Source organism: Hemibagrus wyckioides, linkage group LG27 (assembly GCF_019097595.1).
Source record: "Hemibagrus wyckioides isolate EC202008001 linkage group LG27, SWU_Hwy_1.0, whole genome shotgun sequence".
In the NCBI taxonomy this organism is placed as follows: Eukaryota; Metazoa; Chordata; class Actinopteri; order Siluriformes; family Bagridae; genus Hemibagrus; species Hemibagrus wyckioides.
In genome coordinates this window covers 2,912,501-2,936,951 of record NC_080736.1, presented here as the reverse complement: position 1 = coordinate 2,936,951, position 24,451 = coordinate 2,912,501, and the positions used below count along the sequence as shown (strand labels likewise).

The 24,451-nt window shown below is 39.9% G+C and overlaps 2 protein-coding genes across 7 annotated transcripts in view; both read right to left on the bottom strand.

The window, feature by feature from the left end:
• Positions 1–4,479, bottom strand: part of igdcc3 (immunoglobulin superfamily, DCC subclass, member 3) — a 73,024-nt gene extending 68,545 nt beyond the window's left edge. Inside the window, exon 1 of the mRNA XM_058381495.1 lies at positions 1,169–4,479. Within this exon, the coding sequence (XP_058237478.1) occupies positions 1,169–1,241 (73 nt within the window). The 5' untranslated portion in view covers positions 1,242–4,479. The remainder of the gene's footprint in view (positions 1–1,168) is intronic.
• Positions 4,480–5,452: 973 nt separating this feature from the next.
• igdcc4 (immunoglobulin superfamily, DCC subclass, member 4) overlaps positions 5,453–24,451 on the bottom strand; it is a 61,265-nt gene continuing 42,266 nt past the window's right edge. For 2 of the 6 annotated variants that reach the window (XM_058381490.1, XM_058381491.1), the window contains exons 7-19: positions 24,126–24,451; positions 23,883–24,050; positions 23,552–23,716; positions 22,643–22,858; positions 22,438–22,539; positions 20,324–20,507; positions 19,512–19,639; positions 17,800–17,970; positions 17,262–17,396; positions 16,922–17,024; positions 15,686–15,908; positions 14,293–14,412; positions 5,453–11,281 (exon numbers count right to left, since the gene is read on the bottom strand). The exon at positions 24,126–24,451 is cut by the window's right edge and continues 85 nt beyond it. In XM_058381490.1, the coding sequence (XP_058237473.1) occupies positions 10,811–11,281; positions 14,293–14,412; positions 15,686–15,908; positions 16,922–17,024; positions 17,262–17,396; positions 17,800–17,970; positions 19,512–19,639; positions 20,324–20,507; positions 22,438–22,539; positions 22,643–22,858; positions 23,552–23,716; positions 23,883–24,050; positions 24,126–24,451 (2,512 nt within the window). In that variant the 3' untranslated portion in view covers positions 5,453–10,810. Of the gene's footprint in view, positions 11,282–11,941; positions 14,413–15,685; positions 15,909–16,921; positions 17,025–17,261; positions 17,397–17,799; positions 17,971–19,511; positions 19,640–20,323; positions 20,508–22,437; positions 22,540–22,642; positions 22,859–23,551; positions 23,717–23,882; positions 24,051–24,125 lie in introns of all 6 variants that reach the window. The other 4 variants (XM_058381492.1, XM_058381494.1, XM_058381493.1 and 1 more) reach the window with 3 other exon arrangements.

Here is a 24,451-nt window from a genome sequence, read left to right as displayed (position 1 = left end):
ATGGAACCCTCTCTGAATAGAAATCCTTTTCTAAAACATCCACATAGAACCATTAAGGTTTCCCCAAAGAGAAAAACCACAGATTCATGCAACAAGGGTTCCTCAAGGGTTCTTCAAAAGGTAAGGTTGAGATTTATTCTCTAAAAAGGTTTCTATAGAAAACTTTTAAGTTTAAGATTATAAATTAATATATATATATATGTATATATATTTAGAACAAAGCCTTTAAGGGTTTGTCTTTCTTCACTTTGTCACTTTGGGGGGAACCTTGAGTTGTTTTTACACAAAGAGAATAGATAGATAGATAGATAGATAGATAGATAGATAGATAGATAGATAGATAGATAGATAGATAGATAGATAGATAGCAGTGTGACGAATTGCAGATACAGTGTGAATTTGAAGACGTAACCTTTTAGTTTAAGAGTGTAAGGAGGCGTAATACGTCGTTTGTAGTATGCAAATGAGACATATGCAAATGAGCAACATGCAAATGAGCGATATGTAAATGAGCAGCATGCACATAAGCAATGGAAAAAACAATTTCTTATTGTGTTCTTGAGCGCAACCGATGCAAATAAACGCAAGCGGCTGCGCGTGCTTCTGTAATGTATTTATGCATTGGGCAGATCGAACTAAATAAATAAATAAATAAATAAATAAATAAATAAATACATTTGATCACATGACAGCAATACGACCACGAAGTGATGATAATATAATGAACTTCACGTGCGAACAATCACGTGTGTTTTTAGACGCTTCACAGGTTACGCATCACATTTACCCCACCCCCCCCATGTGTTTTAATTAATTAATTTAATTAATTAATTAATTAATTCATATCATGTGTGATATCCCACAGCGAATATATTACTTCTGCCCAGCTTTAACTCACTCCATTCTTCTCCTAAACATCCACAACCGGCTTTGAAGAGAAACAAGACACCAAAGAAATCAACAGAAACGGGATTAACGCCACGGCCAAGTTCATGGTCACTCCGGATGGACAGCCGGGGCCGCGTCCCAAACGGCTCCTTAATAATAATCTCCACCACACAGGGGGTGAAACAGTGACTGTGATCCACCCACAGTCCGCTCGGTTCTGTACCGGCTCGGTTCAGTGCGCTGCAGCAAAGCTGTGAGAATGATGTGAGGGAACACTTACCGACAAAAGCGGCGAGCCAGATGCCGAGCAGACGCGCAGCAGCCAGGAGGCGCCTTCCCGTCGCCATGTTCATCACTTTCCCAAACGTGTGCGCGCGGATAAAAACAAAGCCACACCGGATAGAAGAGGAGGAGGAGAGAGAGAAAAGGGGGGGATGAGAAGAGAGGAGAGAAGAGATGAAAATCTCGGAAATCTCCTGCGACCTACGACGAGCGCTGGTCCCCGGGAGTCGCGCGCCCTCGCGCCATTTTACACATCCACCGGGAATCTTTCCTTTTCCTTCCTCCCGTTATCTCTCTATCCCTCCGTCCGTCTCTCTGTTTTATCCGTACAGCTCTCCGTTAAAGCACCGCGCTCCGCTGCCTCCTCACGCGCACACAGCACTCACCGTGACTGGCCGTGTAATCAGTCTCTCTCTCTCTCTCTCTCTCTCTCTCTCTCTCTCTCTCTCTCTCTCTCTCTCTCTCTCAGAAACAAAAGGCACAGCCAAGTGCAAGAATCAGCGACAAGACTGCCACCTTCCCCTCAAACAATTCATTGCGCTTTACGGATGTTACGATAATAATAATAATAATAATAATAATAACAATAATAATAATAATAATAATAATAATAGACACAATTCTAAAAGGTTTTTTTTCCTACATAGAAACCACAAGCAAGCACCTTAGCTAAGAAATGAAGTTCTTCCAGGGTTCCTTAAAAGGTTCCTTGTATAGTTAATGGTTCTTCTTCCAGCTTTGTTCGAGATCGTTCTTGGTTCTACGTAACATTTTTTTTCCACCAATGAAAGCAACCAAAAAAACATTAAAGGTTTCTGGATCCACATTTAAATCATTTCAATCTTCTTATCTCTTTATTTCAGTCAGTAATGCTCAATAAAAGCGTCTTTTATTTATCCCCCTCCATAAAAAACAACACTGTCCTGTTTCACGTGCAACTCAATGGGGGAAATCAATGGGGAAAGAGCGACCTCTAGTGGAAGTAGTCGCTGTTGCTATAGAAACAGCGCCTCTGTATTAGCGTCTAAATGAGAGTCAAATACAAAAAAAAGGTGTCACTTTGGTGATTACAGGATGCTAAGACTTTTACTCGGAGGTGGACTTCAGATACAGCTACAGTAAAATAGAAAATATTGACATTAAAATAAGCAACGTTAGCATTTCTGCATGTTTAGCACAAACAAACATTAAAAAAAACAAAGATGTACAGAATGTACAGAGAATAAAAAATGTACAGAGAATATATGCTATATAAAAAAGGTAAATGTGTAAATATATTTTACTGATACAGAATGAAAGAAGCATGTAAAGAGGATTTTCTTGTCTATTTGAAATTGTTAATAAAGATTTTAATCCTTTAACGTGTCAAGAATCAGACGAATGCACCGTATTCTTTCATAAAATCCACGTCAGTAATCAAAAAAGCTCCTTTTATCCCAGTATTAAGAGGAAAATCTTTTCATCCCAGTGTTCATTCAGAGATAAATGAAAGGCGGTGTGTCACACAGCATCTGAATAGCTGATATTCAAGCTTTTCTTTTTTAAAGATGGATAGGTGAATTGTGCTGCTGTGATGTAATAACACTTTGTGGGTCTAATTACTGTCTGATTAACATGTAATTCTCTCTACAGACTAATGGCTCCAACACACTTAATGGCCCTCTGATTTCATTAGAGGAGGTGGAGGAGTATAGTACAAAAAGAAATTCAGAAGCATAAAATGACCACATCATATGTTCTTTATGAAATGAAAGGATTTCATAGACATGTATTCTTTATGTAAAAAAAAGGATTGTCTATTGGCATTGAAATGTAGTGTGCGTATGTGTATATATATGTATAGTATATATAAAGTATAACATCAGGTCAGTCAAACTCCTGGGATATTGATCTGGTCAATTAAGGTGCAGAGGGGGTTGTTCATTATTTTCAGCTGCTTTGGTGTTGATGAAATTAACCACAGGTGCACTAGATGGGCAACAATGAGACAACCCCCAAAAAACAGGAATAGTTTTAGTTTTAGTAGACAGACAGATAGATAGATAGATAGATAGATAGATAGATAGATAGATAGATAGATAGATAGATAGATAGATAGATAGATAGATAGATAGATAGATAGATAGATAGATAGATAGATAGATAGACAGACAGACAGATGGACAGACAGATAGATGGTCACTGATATTTTTTCCCTACTCATCTTTTTTGACTATTTGTCACTAGCATTGCATTTGGCTAGGGTCAGTGTCACAACTGATAACATGAGGCCATACCTGGACCCTACAGAGGTTGCACAGGCAGTCCAACTCCTCCAGGATGGCACAACAATACATGCCACTGCCCGAAGGATTGCTGTGTCTCCCAGCACAGTCTCAGAGATTCCTGGAGACAGGCAGTTACTCTAGGAGAGCTGGACCAGGCCGTAAAAGGTCCTTTACCAGGACCGGTATCTGCTCCTTTGTGCTGAGAGGATGACTGCCAGAGCCTTACAAACCAAATCAAACAATCATAAACAGACTGGGCCCTGTGCTCACTGCCTGGCACCGTGGAGCTCGATTGGCATTTGCCACTGAACACCAGAATTAGCAGGTCCGCCACTGGTGCCCTGTGCTTTTCACAGATAAGAGCAGGTTCACCCTGAGCACGTGATAGACGTGAAAGGGTCTGGAGAAGACTGATGATCTCCTCATCATGGCACCTGTTAGTGGGTGGGATATATTAGGCAGCAAGTGAACATTTCGTCCTCAAAGTTGATGTTAGAAGCAGGAAAAATGGACAAGTGTAAGGATTTGAGTGAGTTTGACGAAGGGCCAGATTGTGATGGCTAGACCACTGGATCAGAGCATCTCCAAAACTGCAGCTCTTGTGGGGTGTTCCCGGTCTGCAGTGGTCAGTATCTATCAAATGTGATCCAAGGAAGGAACGGTGGTGAACCGGTGACATGGGTGGTCAAGGCTCATTGATGCACATGGGGAGAGACGGACGACAACAGACAAACGAGCTACTGTTGCTCAAATTGCTGAAGATGTTAATGCTGGTTCTGATAGAAAGGTGTCAGGATACACAGTGTATCACAGTTTGTTCCGTATGGGGCTGCATAGCCGCAGACCAGTCAGGGTGCCCATGCTGACCCCTATGCACAGCCAAAAGCGCCAACATTGGGCATGTGAGAATCAGAACTGGACCATGGAGCAATGGAAGAAGGTGTCCTGTTTTGGCAGCAAAAGGGGGACCAACACAATATTAGGCTGGTGGTCATAATGTTATGGCTGATCAGTGTATATCACATTCAAGAAAATAGGATTAAAAAAATGACACCTTAGGTCTAAGGTGTACTGTACTGTAGAAGTATAAAATTAGAAAAAAAAACACATTACATTTTTATCTTTAAATGTAAAAGAAAAGGATTAAAGTGTCAGAATGAAGCACACAGTCGACTGTAAGACACAGATATGAAAGCTATTATTGGCTGAATTTTAATTAAACATTTCATTAAAAGGCTTTTAGCTTAATCCGTGAGGAATACATATATTATCATCATCACACACAGTTTACTGGAAATAAAAAAAATAATCAACATGTTCAAATGATCCAAGGGCGATTTTTTAGTTTTTTGTTTTTTTTTAACGACTTCGTTTCTTAGAAGACAAACCTGAGAGATGGAAAAAATACAAACAGGAATAGTTTAAAACACCGAACTGAGCACCGGTTCTAAGATGTAGCACCAAACTAATCCTTCTGAGAAGGTCTATGAGATGATGGCTGGACCTACAGTGGACTTACAGTGGGAGATCATGGCTGGACATTTACAGTGACATGTTTTTGGCGTGTAGAGAATTCACATCACGTGTTGGATGTCACCTTGTGGTTCACGCTTCACACCATAGCTACAGAACGACACTTCACAGAAACACAAGATTTGCTGACTTCTTTTGTCGAGTTAACACTTCCGTGGAAATATACAGCTGAGTGCAAAAGTTTGTGCACCCTCACTTCGACATTGAGGGGACATTAATTTGGGTCTGATTTTAAATATTGCTAATTTATCATTAAATAAAATGTTTCACAATATAAAAGTGAATTTAAATATTGCACTGTATATCACCATTGTGTTTCTTAATATAATACAAATATGGACTTATTATTTTTTTATACATTTTAATTAATTAATTAATTAATTTAATTATACTAATACTTTCCGGACTTTTATTATTTATTTTTATTTTATTCATTTACTTTTATTTATTTATTTTTCTTACATCAGGTTTCCCTTAAATGGAGAAACTTAATTAATTTTAAATAAATTTTAACACATTAATTAACATTAACAAAGCATCACGTTCAGCATTCCTTTAAAATAAGTTTTAAAATAAATATTAAAAAAGAAATAAAACACGAGGAGGGAAGTTCTATTCTTTTCCATTAACAGCTTGTCCGAAAATGTTTTATTCCTCTTAGAAACAATTTGTCAATGATTACAATTTTTAATTTATTAAACAATGTTGTGTTGTACTTTTATTTATTTATAGTTATAGTTAATGTTTTGGAAGCGACACAAGTTCCTGTTCTCACTTACGTTACAGCAGCTGTAAATAAACAGCCACCAGTTTCCCTTTATTCTCTGTTAATATGCTAACAAGACAGAAAAAAAAATAAAAACAAGTTACAGCAGTTCCTGTTCCCGTTACAAACGGCTAACACTGGAGACTCCTTCCATTAATGTTTAAATAAAACCAACATCAATCTTCCATCTACGGTGGCTGAGAAGTACAAAACACAATAACAAATCCGAAAAAACAAGGAGAATTCAGACAAAGAGGAAAAGGTAGGTATAGTTTGCGAATGGAATTCTTCCCTCTGACTGGTCGAGACATCAGTCACTCAGGATCTACAGGAAGTAGGAAACTGTGTTTCTTGTACATGTGGGGAGTTCTGCCTTCACTTTAAACCATTATTTTAAATTAAATTAAATAAAATAACAAAAATAAAATTCATTCAGCTCTACTCTGATGAAGGAGGTTCATATGGTGTGATGTTGGATATACTGATGGTGTATCATGGAGTAAAGATTAGTTTGCGATCTCTAAAAACACACCTGAAGAACGCAGGAATGTTCTGAAGACCAAACTATTCCAGATTAAAGGATGTAAGGAGCGCTATAAGAGCAGAGCTGTGTTCATACACACACCAATCCACTTTCTACTGCTGCAGCTACTGCTGGACTTCCTGTACATCCTGAGTGACCCATGTCTCGTCCAATCAGAGGGAAGAATTCCAATCGCAAAAACTATACCTACCTTTTCCGCTTTGTCTGAATCGTCCTTGTGTTTTTGGATCTGTTATTGTGTTCTTGCTTCTTTGTTAAATATCAACACATTTAAAATTTTATTTCTTAGTCCGAGATTACGTCGTGAGTCCATCTCTGCGAATGAGCTGTTGCTATGGAAACGGTAACGTATTCGAATGAGAGAATTAATATAAATCTGTTATTTGAAGCTTTGCAACTGTCTGAGCTGCTGTTCTAGAAAAACTGAACCTTGTCATCAGAATTAAAGAGCACCAAGTGTGGGATAAAGAAGACTTTAGCTGCGTCCCAAACACACTGTTTCAATCCAGTGTGCGGTATAAAGTGTGTTCACATTGAACAAGAAGAAGAAGAGGAAGGACATTGCTCAAGAAGTTGTTGAGGGGATGTGGTTAAGGTGTTGGACCGCCAATTAGAAGGTTGTGAGTTCAAATCCCGGGTCCACCAAACTGCCACTACTACAGCCCCTGAGCAAGGCCCTTAACCCTCAGTTGCATAAAGGAAAAATCAGATAAGTTGTTGTTTCAGCTGATCCCTGTTCACGGTTGCCACAGCAGATCATCGGGTCTGCGTGTTCTGATTTGGCGCAGGTTCAACACCGGATACCCTTCCTAATACAACCCTCCCATTTAACCATGGGCTTGGGACTGGCACTGACAGTTAACTCTTCAGAGGCTAGGTTAATGCCCTGCCCGGGTATTTAACCAGGGCTGCAGCAACAAGAGCACGGTCTCCTGCCACTGGACCACCAAGGAGGCTAACATTCCTACACTAGACTAGGAATAAATGCTAGAAATAAATAAATCCATTGAAATGTCCGAAATGGAAAAATAGACGCTATAGTAAGTAGTGCATAGTGTAACTGCGTAGTGTGGATTTTTGGGACGCAGCTTTGTACAACTTCCTGTGTAGATTTAATATAGTCGCTGTCATGATAAAGCGTAACGGATAACTACGAATAATAAACTGGAAATTATAGTAAATATATAAATAAATTAATTTGGAAGTAAACTTTCATTTAAAATTATTTTCAGAGGACAAACATCATTTAAAGAACACAAAATCTCCCTAACCCCAAATCTAGGGGTGCACTAACTTTTGCACTCAGCTAAGAGCTAGAATATTAATACCTGGCTCTGGACCCTGTGGTTGGTGGACAATCAAATGACACCCTGATGTAATATTGAGCTTTTAGCCGATATATAGATATATAGATAGATATTTATATACACCATGACTTCATTGTAGTTGTAAGATTTCTAATATTAATCTAAGTATAATATGTAGTATAAAAAAAAGAAAAGGAAACAGCAGAACTGGTCATCGAATGAAGACAGAAAGTCAGATTCCTCAGTCTGACGTAGGAGAGGAGCATCAGCATTTCAGTAAAAATCCTTCCTAATAAAATAATGAACATGTCAGAAATAAAAGGCTTTAAGAAAAGGAGAGAAAAAAATACAATAGGCTTTAAATAACCGCTTCAATGCATATACAGGAAAAATGGTTTCGGAGAGATTCGGAGAAAAAGAGAAAGAATGAGAGAGAGAGGGAGGGGGGGCTGAGAGGAAGAGAGAGGGAGGGAGAGGGAGGGAGAGGGGAGCGGGAGAGAGAGGGAGAGAGGGGGGAGAGGGGGCGAGAGAGAGAGAGAGATAGGGAGAGATAGAGAGAAAGAGGGAGAAAAAGAGAAAGAATGAGAGGGGGCAGGGAGAGACGGGGAGCGGGAGAGAGAGAGAGAGAGAGACAGAGAGGGGGGGGTGAGAGGGTGAGAGAGAGAGAGAAATAGGGTTAGAGGGACATATATGGAGAGATAGGGAGAGAATAAGAGAGAGATGGAGAGAGAGAGAGAGAGAGAGAGAGAGAGGGAGAAAGACCGTAAGAGAAAGTGATAGAGAGGGAGAGAGACAGAGAGAGAGGGGAGAGATGGAGAGAGATTAACAGAGAGAGAAATTGAAAGTGATCAAGAGGGAGAGAAATTGATAGAGAGAGAAAGTTATAGGGGGGGGACACATCACCGGTGAGGAAGAACAAGATAAAGAACAAAGAAAATAAAAGGAATTATGGCTGCAGGAACAGAGTGGAACAGACGTGTTTGCTTTTCTTCTTTTATCTTTCTTTTCGGATTCTGCACAGCAGGTGTGTGTTCAGAGCTCCCTGAGAGAAGATGTGTGCGGCGCGGCGAGGCGAGGCGAGGCATGGACGTGTTTCCCGTCGATCAGAAAGTCCTCTGCGCAAGATAACCTCTTATGGATAAAGCGGGAAAATCCGCGCCGTTATACTGCAAGCGGCGTTCATTCATTCACGAGTGCGTCAGGTGTAACGCTAACCGTCATCGCGAGCCGTGACGTGATGGACAGAAGACGAAAAGAGCCAGAGGCTTCTGCAAGTGCTAAAAGTTACCAATCACAATCTTTATAAACCCACAGACACAAAATTGGCCTTGAATTATAAATTATTCCTGAAAATGAAATCACAAAAGAAAAATATAGGATCCATTTTAAAGAAATGAGGTAGTGGCTGGGAGGAGTAGATGTATGAAGCACCCTCAAACATGCTTTAGGTTCTCCCGCTAAACTGATCAAATTACTTCAAAATAAACAGACTACATGTACAGTAGACATGTCCATCTTTTCTCAGCAGTTCCTCATCATTATTTACATAAAACTCCTGAGAAACTCCTGCCGAGGAATGTCATTTATCCGACCGTCCGTTTGCATCCGGGTGAAATTAGGATTAGCCGCTAACTGCCACCACAGAAACAGAAAAACGAATCGCAAAAACATAACCAAATCCTTCATTTTCACTTCTTTTTTGCTTGAATGTAGCACTTAGCATAAAATCTCTGTGTTAGTTACACCATAATGAGCTTCTTAGCTTACATAAGCTAGCTATCATGAAGTAAACTTCTTGTGTAGTAGAGATTCGCTAGCAAGCTGACTAATATTAGCCTGGAATTGAAAACCAGCAGCACCGTTTGCTAGCTAGGATGAGTGTGACTACTGTATTGTGAACCAAAGTAGCTAACAAGATAGCTAACATTAATTAAACTAGTGTTGTGCCAATTAAAACTAGCAGTAAAATTCACTAGCAAGCTAAGTATTATATTGTGTAATTAAATCTAGCTAGGACGCTAGCAAATATTTGGCTATAACTATTATATTTACGATTGAAAGCAGTAGGAATGTTCGGCAGAAAGCTAACCAGGATTAAGCCATTATATTGTGAAGTAGTACTGCTAATAATAATTGTCGTGCTAGCGCTAAAAACCGGGTGTTTAATCAAATAGATTAAGGATTTTAGACTGGTTTCGTCACACATGCTAGCTAACAACAGGGTAAACATGTATATTGCTAACACCAACCGGGTGCTAATGCAGTTCCCTATTTTCACCCGAGGTGCAAACAGAAATTGCGGTTGTGTGTGTGTTTGTGTGTGAGAGAGAGAGAGAGAGAGAGAGAGGGAGGAAGAAAAGAAACTGATATAAGACATCAAGCTTAACGGAAAGTCAGTGAAGGTGTAGCTTCCAGGAACGTGTGTGTTTGTGTGTTTGTGTATGTATGTATGTATGTGTGTTTGTGTGTTTTAACCCTGAGAGGTCTGTCGTGCGTGGCAGAATTGTGGAATCTCTTGCTGTAAATCTACGGCTGCTTTGCAGATGCAGATGCTAATCTCTAATCAGTCAACTCAGATCATCTGACTACGGTCGAGTCCACACTAACACAACGTTCAATTTCAAAAGAGAAAATTGAAATTTTACGTTTTTTGGCAACGAAAAACAAAAAAAAAACGGAAAATATTACTCTGGGCTTTAAATGATGTTGGCTATTTTGTTTCTTAGCACATCACCGTTTCCTCCGTTAAAATATAGAGGGGAAAAAAGCATCATTAGAAGTTCTGTGGTCTGGAACTGTGGAGCTGACGTGACAATTACATGTCAGTGTTTCTTTAAAAGGTAGGAAAAATCATTTTTCACATTGTCCGTGGTCAAAAAACGAGTAAACAAAGGGATCTCAATAAAGTGTCTCCAGGTTAGTGTGGACTAGACCCGTGTTCTGCTCTGATCTTCACACACACTCGCATCTGATTCCGTCTCCAGAGTAAGAAAAGTCCGAATGTACAATATTTATATATACTATTTATATCACATGTGCATGTATCCATGTATACTAACTGAATACATACAATACATGCACACTATTTAAAAAAAAAAAAGGGACAAAAAAACGCATACCCATGGTTTCTAGAGCTAAAAAAATATTCTGTATGTACACACTTTATAAAACAATATGTTGGAATATTGGCATCACGGTTCATTTCCTCCTCTTGGTTTAATGCTTAGGAGCACAGGTAGCTGTGCGCACCTGAGGTAGAGTGGACGAGGCCGGACTTAGGGAAGGCTGGAGGGGAAGCCGACAGTCCTATCTGAGACAGAGCCTGCTTTGAAGGGTGGAGTCTGTGATCTCCGTTCTCTAAAGCAGGTTGGAGGTGCTCGGGGGATACCCCGTCTTCTGTAGCACCTCCCAGAGTCAGCTGGGCCAGCCCGTTCTCCAGCGGCCCATTGTGATTGGCCAGTAAGTGGTTGAGGTTGCACGGAGATGAGGGATGGATTTCAGTGTCAGGTTTGATTGAGGATAATGAAGAAGGTGAAGCGTCATCTCTGCAAGGGACGTGTGAAACAGGAGAGAGATCGGCGTCACTCTGAAGCTCCTCAGCCTCCTCCGCAGTATCAGACAGCTCAGAGTGTACGATCACGTCAGCCTCCACCTGGTTCGAGCCGAGAGATTGCGGATGATCCTCACGATTGTTCTGAAACACAAAGACACACACTGATCACCATCACCATCTTGATACACTATACTGCAAAATTTTTTGGGACACCCCTTCAAAGCCAGGCCTTCTCGTCCAACATCAGTGCTTGACCTCACAAATGTGTTTCTAGAGGAATGGTCAAAAATTCCCATAAACACACTCCTAAATCTTGTGGAAAGCCTTCCCAGAAGAGTTAAAGCTGTAAAGATTAGGGACAACTCCATATTACATTCATGTGCATGTAAAGGCAGACGTCCCAGTTTTGGTCTGTCTCACAGTCTCCGCTTTAATTCATCCCAAAGGTGTTCTATGGGGTTGAGGTCAGGACTCTGTGCAGGACAGTCAAGTTCCTCCACACCAAACTCACTCATCCATGTCTTTATGGACCTTGCTTTGTGCACTGGTGTGCAGTCATGTTGGAACAGGAAGGGGTCATCCCCAAACTGTTCCCACAAAGTTGGGAGCATGAAATTGTCCAAAATGTCTTGGTATGAAGCTGAAGCATTAAGAGTTCCTTTCACTGGAACTAAGGGGCCGAGCCCAACCCCTGAATTCAATGATTTGGAGGGGTGTCCCAAAACTTTTGGCAATATAGTGTATGTATAAGCATCATTCCTGCTAGCTCTTGCTCTACAGACTACTGATGATTATCCAAACCTTCCAATCAGCCGATGAATCTGGAATGATTGACAGCTGAGTAGGTGTTTCAACTCTTTAACCCAGAGGCCAAAAATGGAGTTTCCTCCTGTTGTTGTTGTGTCCATGTTGATGATTGAGTGTCTTTGTCATGTTCTTTTTCCCAAACAAATGTTTGTATCTTCAAAGTAAATGTTGATCTCAAACCCATTTCTGCTCTCTGAGATGCTCCAAGTGCTTGTTCAGCTACAAAGCCTCAAATTTGATCTTCAACCAGTAAAATTCTGTGTAAGGTTCTCCAACAAAGAGGAAAAACACACTGAATTCAAACAAACTCATTTTATATCAGACTCAGACAGAACATCATTCATTTCTTTATACTGATTAAAAACATCTCATAAAACCATTTCCATTCCACCAGTAGAACTGGACACCCAGCATACTGGGAAAAAGGGTTAAAACAGACACCCCTGAAAGCCTACAGTCTCTTGCCTCCTGCTGTCTGTGAAATGGAGAATGTGATGGACAAAAACAAACAAAAAGATATATATATAAAATATAATATAATTTATTCAACAAGTCATTTATGTCTCAAAAAATGAAAATGCGACACCTCCTTTTACAGCCATCACTTCAACAGTCTTCTGTAACCACTGACCAGTCTCACATGTACCGTCCTCTTCAGGTCTTTTGATTGGACGGAGGTTTGGACTTTGACAAGGCCAATCCAGAGTACAAATCTTTTAAGCCATTTCTTAGTGGTTTTGCTTGAATGTCTTAGATCATTGTATTGTTGCATCACGTATTTTTGGTCCAGCTTTAGCTCCCTGACTGATGGCAGGAGATTCTCTTCAAGAATTTGTTGATAGACCTAAGAATTCAAGATTCCCTGGATAAGATGGAGTCATCCAGGCAGCCACAGACTTTCACATTTCCACCTCCATGCTTCACTGTTGGGGGGGAGGTACTTTTCTTGGAATTCAATGTTGGCTTTTCTCCAAACCTGGCGGTTTTGAATACGACCAAATAAATCTATTTTGCACTCATCTGTCCAGAGAATTGACTCTGGTTTGTCTAAGTGCTCTCTGGAAAAGTTGAAACACACAACTTTGTTCTTTTTTGAGAGCAGGTGCTTCCTTCTAGAAATCCTCCCATAAATGTCATGTAGATGCATGAACCTTCACCCCACATGGCTGCCAGAGAGGTCTCCAACTCTATAGAGGTGATGTGTGGGTTGGCCTTTACCTTAGGTGTTACTTTTCTGGTGCTTCTTGATAAGTGTCCACTTCTAGGCAGAGTTGTGGTCATGTTGAATGCCCTCTATTTGTAGTTGATTTGTCTTACAGTGGATGGATGGGGCTGGAATCTTTTGGAGATCAATTTTATAGCCTTTCCCAGACTGATGGGCTATCAGCACCTTCTTCCTGAAGTCCTCAGATGCCTCCTTTCCTCTTGGCATTGTTGGTCTTTGTGGGTACACCTTGGCACTACAGTGGTTTGGTTGGTTTCCTCTCTTTTTCCCTCTCATCAGTGTTGCCCAACCCCTTTCCTAATGATGCCTATTTTGATTAATCTGATTATGCACCCAAATGTGGGTTTTTTTTTTAATGTTTTTAAGACTAGTAGAAGAATTTCCGACAATTTAAGACACAACCACTGACTCCCTCCTACCTTCCTTGTACCCTGAGGGATGCTGGACCAGATGGTGATCCCCCATCCAGTGTCTGTCATTTATTACACTGTTTATTAGTAAAGTTTCTCCAGGTGTAATTATAAAAAAACAAATCCGCGCGGCTGTCGAGAACAAGACGAGTCCGAGACGCTTATCCATCACGCTAATAGTCACAATATGAGAATTTAATGCATTCGAGTCTCATTCTGAGAAAAGATTACCTCATCCCAGATTAATTCCTCATGTTCCTGTTGCGCATACACGCAGTCTAATGACGGGATCGGAAAGCGGGATGAAGACGGAAATGTCAACTGGAGAATAAATCAGGAGCAGTGTGAGGTGTAATGAAAAGCTAAATCAAGGTTTAATTTGATTTCTCGCTGTCCTGCTGGGTGCATCCTGGTCCTGCTACATCAGAGAGGGAGAGACAATGTGTGCGCGTGTGTGTGTGTGTGTGTAATTGCTAGAATACAAGCTTCAAAACTTCATTCAAACCTCATCTAGCTTTTACACACCGCTTATTTATATCAAATTGTCACCGGTCATTTAATGTTAATTACTTTCTCTCCTGCTGACAGGAAGCATGCTCCATCACCTCCTTCCTACACACACACACACACACACACCCCATACTGTGCACCGTCCATATATTTTCACACCCCCAGTAGACATGTGTAAAATTTCACACACACACTTTCACCTTTCCCTCGTTAGCATCCTGAGCTCCGTTAACGAGACACACCGAGTTCTCCGCTCCGGTCTCTCTGTAGGTGCTGATCCGACTCGCCCACTCCCGGCTCACAGAACCGTTCCAGCTTGGCTAGGTGACACAAAAAACAGCAAAATCAGTCAAAAATAATGAGAGAACTGAAGCAGCATTATATAATTTGAGAACGTTATTATGAATCTCTTTGAATGAAAAGGTGTCGGAATCTGGACACGTTAATGTTTCAGTCCTTTAGTGAAAATCAGAGCAAAGTCGATTTTTTGTTTCGGTTTTGTTGCTATTGGAGTCAAATAATTATAATATTAAAAATATTGTCTTATTTATTTCTGTTTTATTTTATCTTCATGGTTTATTTATTGAACAGAAACGGAAAAAAAGGTACAAGGATTTCGAACAAAGTGCTCACAGATATGATCGAAATCACTCAAGCTCAGAGAACATGGAGAACACAGAAAACAAAGAATACAAAAAACCAGAACACAGAACACAACAAGAAAACCATGGAGAACACAAAGAACACTGAGGACATAAAGAACACAGACATGAACACAGAACATACAGAAACAAAGAACACAGAGGATATGAAGAACACGAACACAGAAAATGGAGAACACAGAACACAAAGAACAAAATATGGAGAACACAGAACACAGACAAGAAGAACATGAACACAGAACATGGAAAACACAAACAGGACATAACACGAAGAACACAGAAAATGGAGAACACAAAGAATGCAAAGAACACAGAACACAGACGAAGAAGACAGACAACAAAGACAAACACAGAGGACATGAACACAAATAACACAGAGGACACAGAACTAAACAAGTCATTAGGTAATGATAGTAGAGACTGGTTTAAACCATTTTGCGCATGGCCTGGAGTGTTTATTTTCACTGCTGGATTCACTTCCTGTTGAGCTGATTCAGAAGTGAATCACTGGGATGCTGAGCAAGATCGCCTCCGGGTTCTAACATACGGAACACCTCATGTGTGAAAGCACCCTTTAAAATGAGCGAGTATCTCACATTATAGAGCTACACACTGCACTTAACCCCTTAACACAAACAGTGAGAAACAATGTGGTGTTAGAATATTAGGGCTGGTTGCTTAGCAACAGACACCCAATCAGAACCTGCAGAGCACTTCAGCCTCGTATCAGGTGAAAACCGGGAGGGAGCTGAACAAAAACGGCTCGGTAGATAGAGTCAGGCGGAAAAACACTGAACATCACGGAAGTACGCGAGGTAGCGAGAAGGAAATATGTCACACTGAAACATTAGCGGAAGTCTGATATCAGATGAACAAAGGAGCGAACATTTACATTCTTATACTTCTGTGAATATTTCAATAAGGATCTCACCTTCAGATCTGTTGGTGCATCATAACCTCCCCCTGAATTACCCATGAGGCTATGCTGCTCATTAGGTTCAGTCACGGGCAGAACCGGGTCCTGGCCTCCAGGGGGCATTAGACTCTCCAGTTCGTGGCAGTCTGTGCAGTTAGGTATGACAGCGGGTGCAGGATGAGTGCTCCTGCGGTACTGTGGGTTCAACAGACCGGGTTCCAACACTCCAGGGGCGTCACTGCGGGGTAGAATGACAGAGAGACGCCATGTTTACAGCCGACTTTAAATCAGAGGGGGCAACAAGAAAAGGAGAGTTTTAAAAATCTTCCATTCTGAGAGGAGGAATTATTGCAATCAACCCCCAACCAAGAGCCTCGCTGTCGAGCCGTTCTCAAGGGTGTCTATGAAAAATTATGCAGAATGGATTCGATTTAAAAGGTCAGATTCATGCTTATGCAAATGTGCCGCCTCATACATATTCACATGGAAAGTACATTTCAGGGTTTTGCACAATATAATGTTTTCTATTTGAAATGATCTCAAATTCTCACCTGCTGTAATGCCTTGACTCGGTTTAAAGACATCAACAAAGTTTCCTGACCAAACATCTCTGATTAAAGAGAATATAACACTCTAACGAGCTGGAAAAGTGTTTGTGTCAGGAGTGGCTGCCTCCATGGTACAGAATCCAGAGCCAAATGCAGGGATTAAATGAGAAACGGGCAATTTATTAACAAAATATAACCATCAGAATGCAGGCGACGAAACCAGGTAACAAACGACCAGGACTCAGCAAAACACAAGCACGAGACAGCAGGTATATATAGGGAAGGTAATTATTTAGACATAAGGAACAGGTGTGAAGAGGCGGGGAAAGGGAGGAAGGAGTAGGTGGGGCAAACACGTGCAAACACAAAAACGTAAACAGAAGCACATGAGAACATGACGTAAAAGAAACACTGCCAGAACGTCCTCTGGTGTTCTAGCAGAGAACTGTCCAGCAGTCCAGGACAGTTTGCTTTCTATCACTTCACAGAGATCTCTAGACTCTGGACACCACTTTACTTCCCAAAGACCACACCTCCCTCCCGAGCAGCGCAACCGCTTCTCCTGACCACGCTCATAAACAAACACAGTGTTCAAGCAGCACTCTTCATCACCATGACAAGCTCCATGCAAATCCGTCATCATCCATCATCCATCCTGTCAGAAGGAATGGAGATATACAGAAATAAACGAGTGAATAAGTACCGGCTTTTTCCATTGCGAAAGCTAACACACATGCAGACGAGGATGCAGAGAAGGCCGAGACACACGCCGACGATGATCCCAGTGAAGGCATGAATGTCCAGTTCTGTAGGACAGAGAGAGAGAGAGAGAGAGAGAGAGAGAGAGAGAGAGAACAAGAATGAGCTTTTAAATAGTTTTACATGTCTCTAGTTCACATTTTCTCCTGAACTTTCCATCAGTATATACTGTATTTCAACGTTCATGCTTACATGCTATAGTGTGTGTGTGTGTGTGTGCAGTCACTGTTCTGTATTCAAAACTAGTGGCTTAATTCAGCAGCTTTTATTGAACTGAAACTGACCGTATTTCTTCGGGGGGGTGTGTACATCCTTGACCGGAGAGAATGGCCCCATACCAACCTCCGTACACGCCCCCATCTTAAAGTAGTACCGTGTCCCACTCATCAGACCCAGAACCTCTGTGCTGGTGACAGATCCTGCATATATATAAAAAAATACCATTGAAAAACACATTACAGGTTGCCAGGTGTGCAGTTTTCACCCATTGGGATGCATGTTAGTAGAAACATTATAGATATTTATATTTACATTTTGAGATTGATGTATTATATTGAGTTCTTGGTAAAAAAGAAATAAAAATTAGGGGGAAAATTGTGTGTTTTGCATGTTTGTATCTTCATTAAAATGCACTTTATGTCATTATTTATATTCAGAACAACGCATCAAACAACAATACTCATCACTAGCGTATAACCTGTACAGTGTTTGTGTTTAGAAGGCAGGAATTTGAATATTTATTAAATAATTGTTTAAGCAATTGTTTGCTTTTGGTAGTGCAGACCTGGCAACCCTGGATTAGTTCTGTAATGGTGTCCTCACCGTCATGGCTCAGGTTGGTCCACAGGTCATCCGGCTGACTGAGGTTGCCGCTGTAGAGCATTCGGTAGCTTACGATAATGCCGTTAGGCTCCAGAGGGGGGCGCCAGCTCACCAACACCGTGAAGGAGTCTATGGCGCTCAGCTGTAGGTCTGTAGGTGGAGATGAGGGTCCTGTGATAAACACACACACACAGGCATAGATAAAGCAAAGAGTGCCAGCAGATGGAGAACATGCCCAATTAACAGAAGCCGTGATTTATGCAAATTGCAAAATGTTTTAAATGTTTGTTTTAATGAACACAGTGGGGGGCGGAGCCAATGCAAATGATGTATGAAACTACGATGTCTGTTTAAAGCAGTGAAAGTTATGCTGCGTCGCAAATTGCCTTAAGATTTATCTACCTTATGTCTTAGTAACCTAAAACAGCTTTTCACACTGAGCGTTACGGCTTGTTGCTTAGCAACAGCCACCCAATCAGAACAGCGCTTCAGCCTTATATCAGGTGAAAACCAGGAGGTAGCTGAACAACACCGAATAAATACGGCTAGCTAGACAGAGTCAGGAGGAAAAACACTGAACATCACGGAAGTGCGCGAGGAAGCGAAGAGGAAATACATCACACTGAAAAATTAGCGGAAGTCTGATATTGACGAATGAATGAACGAACGGCTGGACGTCTAGACGACAAACTTAAAAAAGAGCAAAAAGAGATGATGAAGCTGTGAAAGATAACAGAACCTGCTCGAGTGCAGAAACACAGACCTGAACTTTTCTCCTCACTGATAAATGTGAAAGCGTGAGACGAGCCTTTATTTAAAGCGTCCACACGCTGGATTTATCCAATCAGAGCTGTTGATACATGAATATGCAAATAAGCAGAAGGTGAAGGCGGGGTTTAGGAATGTAGAGAGTGAAAGGTCAGATTATGAAGAGCCAGGATTCAGTGTTAACCCCGGGGGAAAGTAGGAGCAGTGTGAAACCTCCAGCTACACAAACCCAGAATTCTGTTTTAATCCAATAATGCTAACAGAAATAAACTCCGATCTCCACTGATGTGTGTTTATATTCTGTTGTGAACAGTTTTTCATTTCAATACATCCCTCTGATTTTAATCCACACTTTACACTTGACACATCATTATAATTATGCCTGGGAGTCTGTTTAAGAGTTGAACTCAGCACAGCTATCAAGAGCAATTAGCACACGCACACACGCGCGCACACACACACACACTCTGCTGGTGTGACTGACAGAGTCTCATGAAATGCCGTTCTCTCCCCGTGGGTGTGTTGTTTAGCTGTTTAGTTTTTAGATGTTTGTTTCGGTGTTTAGCATTTAAGTGTTTAGGTGTTTGGTGTTTAGGTGTTTATTCTTTAGATGCTAAGTGTTAAGAAATTTAAGTGTTGTGGTGTTTAGTGTTTAGGTGTGTAGAATTTATGTGTTTAGTGTTTAGGTGTTTGTTTAGGTGTTTGGGTGTTTAGATGGTGTTTAGGTGTTTAGTGTTTGGGTGGTTTTTAGGTGTTTAGTATTCAGGTGTTTATTCTTTAGATGTTAAGTGTTTAGTGTTTAGGTGTTTGTTTAGGTGTTAAAGAAATTTAAGTGTTTAAGTGTTTTGGTGTTTAAGTGTTTAGGTGTGTAGTATTTATGTGTTTAGGTGTTTGTTTAGTGTTTTGGTGTTTAGTGGTTTGGTGTTTAAGTGTTTAGTACTTACGGTCAGCGAGTGTGGACTCTTCCACCGTGCTGCTGAAGGGTCCACCCGTTCCGATGCCGTTGGACTGGATGGCCAGTTCGTAGTGGGTGAAGGGTTTCAGTGCCCCTAACAGCATCTCCTGAGACGTGCTGGAAAACAGAAATCAGTCAGCGTTCAGTCTCCAGCCTGGAAAACTCACTGATGTTCACATAAAAAGTCATACCGAAGAACCTTGTAAACATCTTGTTTATTAGGAGTAAACATCTCGTTATTTACAGCAGAGCTTCTCATTATTAAAAGAAAACATCTCGTTATTTACAGAAAAGCACCTCGTTATTAAGAGAAAAGCGTCTCATTAACCAGAGAAAAGCGCCTCATTATTAAGACATGCCTCTTGCTATTAGAAAGCATTTTGTAATTGAGAAAAAACATCTCGTTATTTACAGAAAGACATCTCGTTATCATGAGAGAAGAGTCTTGTTAGAAGAAAACATTTTGTTTTAACAAAGTGCTTTAAAAAAAAACGTAATAACAATATCTTATTAAAAGAAGCTTTTTTCCTCATAATAGCAAAATATCATAATGATTTGTTACTGATGCAGAATTGTTTGTTTATTTTGGTATTATATAGGGCCTGTCAATCTCAGAAAGTGGGCGGGACTTCAACTGGGAAGTTTGGTTGAAGATATATGTTTTGGGAAACTGACTTAAATAAAATAATGTACATGTTATGTAGAAGTCAGATTTCTTTCTAATAACTTAAGTTATGGTGACGTTTAGCTGTAGTGTGTGTGTGTGTGTCTGTGAAACGTACAGTATACACTATATCACACCTGGTGTAGTAGGAGACGAGGGAGGCGTTGCGGTTGCCAGCAGGACTGCAGCGTATGGTGTAGTTAATGATGCGTACGTTACTGAACGCCGGTTTCTCCCACTGCAGCCAGATGGAGGTGGAGCTGTTAGCCTTGGCTTTAATGATGCTGGGGGGCAGTGGGGGTGGGTGGTCCAGGGGTTGAACTGTAAAACACCACACTAACACAATAACTACATGTCTTTAATATATAGTACATTAGCTGTAATAATAACTAAACAGACTCAGGCTATATGTTTAGAGTGTAGCACAATGCCACTATCAGTATCAGCTGGAAGTGACTTGCTAGGTTGATGTTTGCTGCAGGAAACAAGCTCTGAATAAATCCATGCTATTAATGTAGTGTTTAAAATGTTGTGCTCTATGTAGTACGTATTTATAGACAATCAGAAGATGTTTGTGATTCAGGCTACATGTGCTGAAGGAGCTAACGTAATGTAATATAACAAAATGTGGCATGGTGTAACATAACAGCACAACATAACTTATAACGTAATGTAACAGTCTAATTTAACACAACGTAACATAACGGAAAGTAGTACAGTGGAAAGTAATATAAAGTAACATAACGTAAAGTAACATAATGTAAAGTAAAGCAACATAACGTAAAGTAACAATGTAAAGTAAAGCAACATAACGTAAAGTAACATAATGTAAAGTAAAGTAACATAACGTAAAGTAACAAAGTAAAGTAATATAATGCTAAGCATAGTAGCATAACGTATAGTAACGTAACACAATGCAAAGCAACATAACGTAAAGTAACAACATAATGCAAAGCAACATAAAGTAAAGTAACATAAAGTAAAGTAATATAACGCAAAGTATAGTAACATAACCTGAAGTAACATAACGTTAAGTATAGTTACATACAGTAACATAAAGTAAAGTAATATAATGTAAAGTATAGTAGCATAACGTAAAGTAACATAAAGTAAAGTAACATAAAGTAAAGTAATATAACGTAAAGTATAGTAACATAACCTGAAGTAACATAACGTTAAGTATAGTTACATACAGTAACGTAAAGTAATATAATGTAAAATATAATAACATAACATATAGTAACATAACGTAAAGTAACATAAAGTAAAGTAACATAAAGTAAAGTAATATAACGTATAGTAACATAACGTAAAGTAACATAACGTAAAGTATAGTAACATAACGTAAAGTAACATAACAAAGTATAGAAACTATGTAAAGCAACATAATGTAAAGTAACATAACGTTAAGTATAGCAATATAACGTATAGTAACATAACCTAAAGTAACATACCATAAAGTAACAAAGTAAAGTAATATAACATAAAGTATAGAAACATAACGTAAAGCAATATAACGTAAAGTAACATAATGTAAAGTAACATAACGTTAAGTATAGTAACATAACGTAAAGCAACATAAAGTAACAAATTAAAGTACATAATGTAACAACATAAAGCAACATAACCTAACATAATGTAACATAAAATAAAACTTAACGTAAAGTATAGTAACGTAACATAAAGTAAAGTAACGTAACAAATATAGTAACATAACGTAAAGTATAGTAACGTAACATAAAGTAAAGTAACGTAACAAATATAGTAACATAACGTAAAGTATAGTAACGTAACATAAAGTAAAGTAACGTAACAAATATAGTAACGTAACGTAAAGTATAGTGACATAACAAAGTAAATAAACGTAAAGTATAGTAACATAATGTAAAGGAACAAAACGTAAAGTATAGTAATATAACATAACCAACATAACGTTACATTACGTATAGTAACCTTACCTAAAGTAAAATAACGTAAAGTAAAAAATGTAAAGAAGCCAGAGCTGTGTAATGATCTTATTAATGACTCTAAGATGGTGGGGTTTTTTCTTCTATTCTTTAAGAAAGCAATTTACTTTTCAATTTCTGTAGCTTATTTAACACACTCACATAGAACAACACTGCACCTGTGTGTGTATATAAATAATTATATAGCTAATTAAAATTCATTTTTAATAAATTACATGCACACAATACACACACACACACACACTCACACACACACACACTCTCACACACACACACACTCACACCTCGATCAGTGAATTTCTCAGTCCGACCCTTCCATATGGCAGGAAAGCCTTCAGCCTGCTTATTACATGCCCACAGTTTCACTTCATATAGGCGATCAGGAGCTGAAACACACACACACACACAAACACACACACACACAGAATGTAACAGGTTCTCCAAAGACAAATGGCCTGTCATATGAAAGCAGAGGAAATTCAGTCTCACCGAGGCCCGTGATTTCGTAATGCTTTACTCGCTTGCGTAGCCTGATGTGCAGAGCGCCAGCCGCAGGACTCTCCTGATTGGCCGCTTCCTCGCCATCCGCTTCCCGATAAGCCAGCTTGTAGCCGGTGATCTGCGTGTGATTGGGTGGCGGCTGCCATGTGACATGGAGGGAATGCATCTTAGCCGTCACTCTGAGCTCAGCTGGAGGAAAGAGCACTGAAAGACAGAGAGAGAGAGAGAGAGAAAGAGAACATTAAAGATCCAGATCATTTTTATTTCTTTTGAATTTTATTATTTCAAAATATTTCAGGATCTTTTGATAATCTTTTCTGCTTTCCATCCAAACACATAATCTTCTTCTACTGTAAATGTACAGGAAAATTCAAAACTAAACTAAAAAAACCCTTTAGTTTAGGAGCTCCAAAAGTATTGCCCCTTCATAAAAATAATAGAATTAACAACACATTAAATATTGAGCTCAAGCGATATTTTGAGATTAAACATACACTCTATAACACTGTGTAGTTTTACTTTAACTCAATAATTTAATTAGAAAAAAATATTAATAATTATTAATATACTATTAAATATAGAAAAAATATTATTATTATTAATATTATTATAGAATAATATTAATATAAATTATTATTAATTATTATTAAAATAAAATAAAAGTGCACTTTATGTGTTTTTTAAGGCTTCATGCTGATGAAGGACAATATTTAATGAAAAGAAAATTAATAAAAAAAATTATATATTATTATGTATTTTTTAATATATTATATTTATATTTATTTATTACTTTCTTTGTTTATATGAGAAAATTAATACAGTTTTATAACATTTTTGAGAAACAAAAATGCTTACAAGAATGATTTTTAGTGTGTGTGTGTGTGTTTGTGTGATCACCCTGAGTAAGGTTGGGCGTTTGAGGAAAGGTCCACTCTGAAGGCTCACCCAAACCCGCACGTGTTCCTGCAGCCGTCTGCATCTGGTTTGTGTGATTGGGCTTCGGATCTCTCAGAGTCACCTGAGTCTCATTACCATCCAACTCCACTGAGAACACATCTTCTACTGCCACACACATCACACAACCCATGCATTATAAGGCATTATAAGATTATACAGATTCATGTATCTGTGAATATAGAAATGTCTAGTCTGACTAGTGTGACTGATTAAGCAGGGAGATGTTCGAGCTTGAGTGTGTGAGAGAACATTTGCTTCCTCTGCCACTCACCGTCCTCCACAGTCTCCACGGTGATGGACTCAGACTGAGGGCTGGGCCCCATGGGCGAGTAAGCCACGATGAAAAAGGTGTAGGCCGTGTGAGGCTGCAGCTCCTTCACGTGGAACTCCGTTGTGTCGTTGTTCACCGCAAACTGATACTCCATGTTATCGAACCCTGCTGAAAAACAGAGGCCTTTATATCAGTATCCTGAGTTTATTGTGTGTATGAGATTTCTCTCTTTTTGTGTCCTACCTGTGGCACGCTGGTAGTGGATGGAGAAGCCGATGACCAGCTCGCGGTTGTGCTCTGGAGGATCCCACGTGAGCAGGACGGAGGTGCTGGACTGAGCCGTGGCCTGGAAGTGAAGCGGACGACTGGGAAGCCCCGTCCTCACAATGACGGACAGTTTGGCAGTGGCACAGGCAGTGCCCAGGACGTTGGAGGCGAGGCATTGGTAATACCCGGCGTCTTCCGGTCGCAGCTGGTTGATGAGAAGAACCCCGGGGCTCTGAGTCTTCACACGCGCTGTCCACTGCAGACGCTCACCGTCCTTCAGCCACAGCAGAGACACAGCCGGA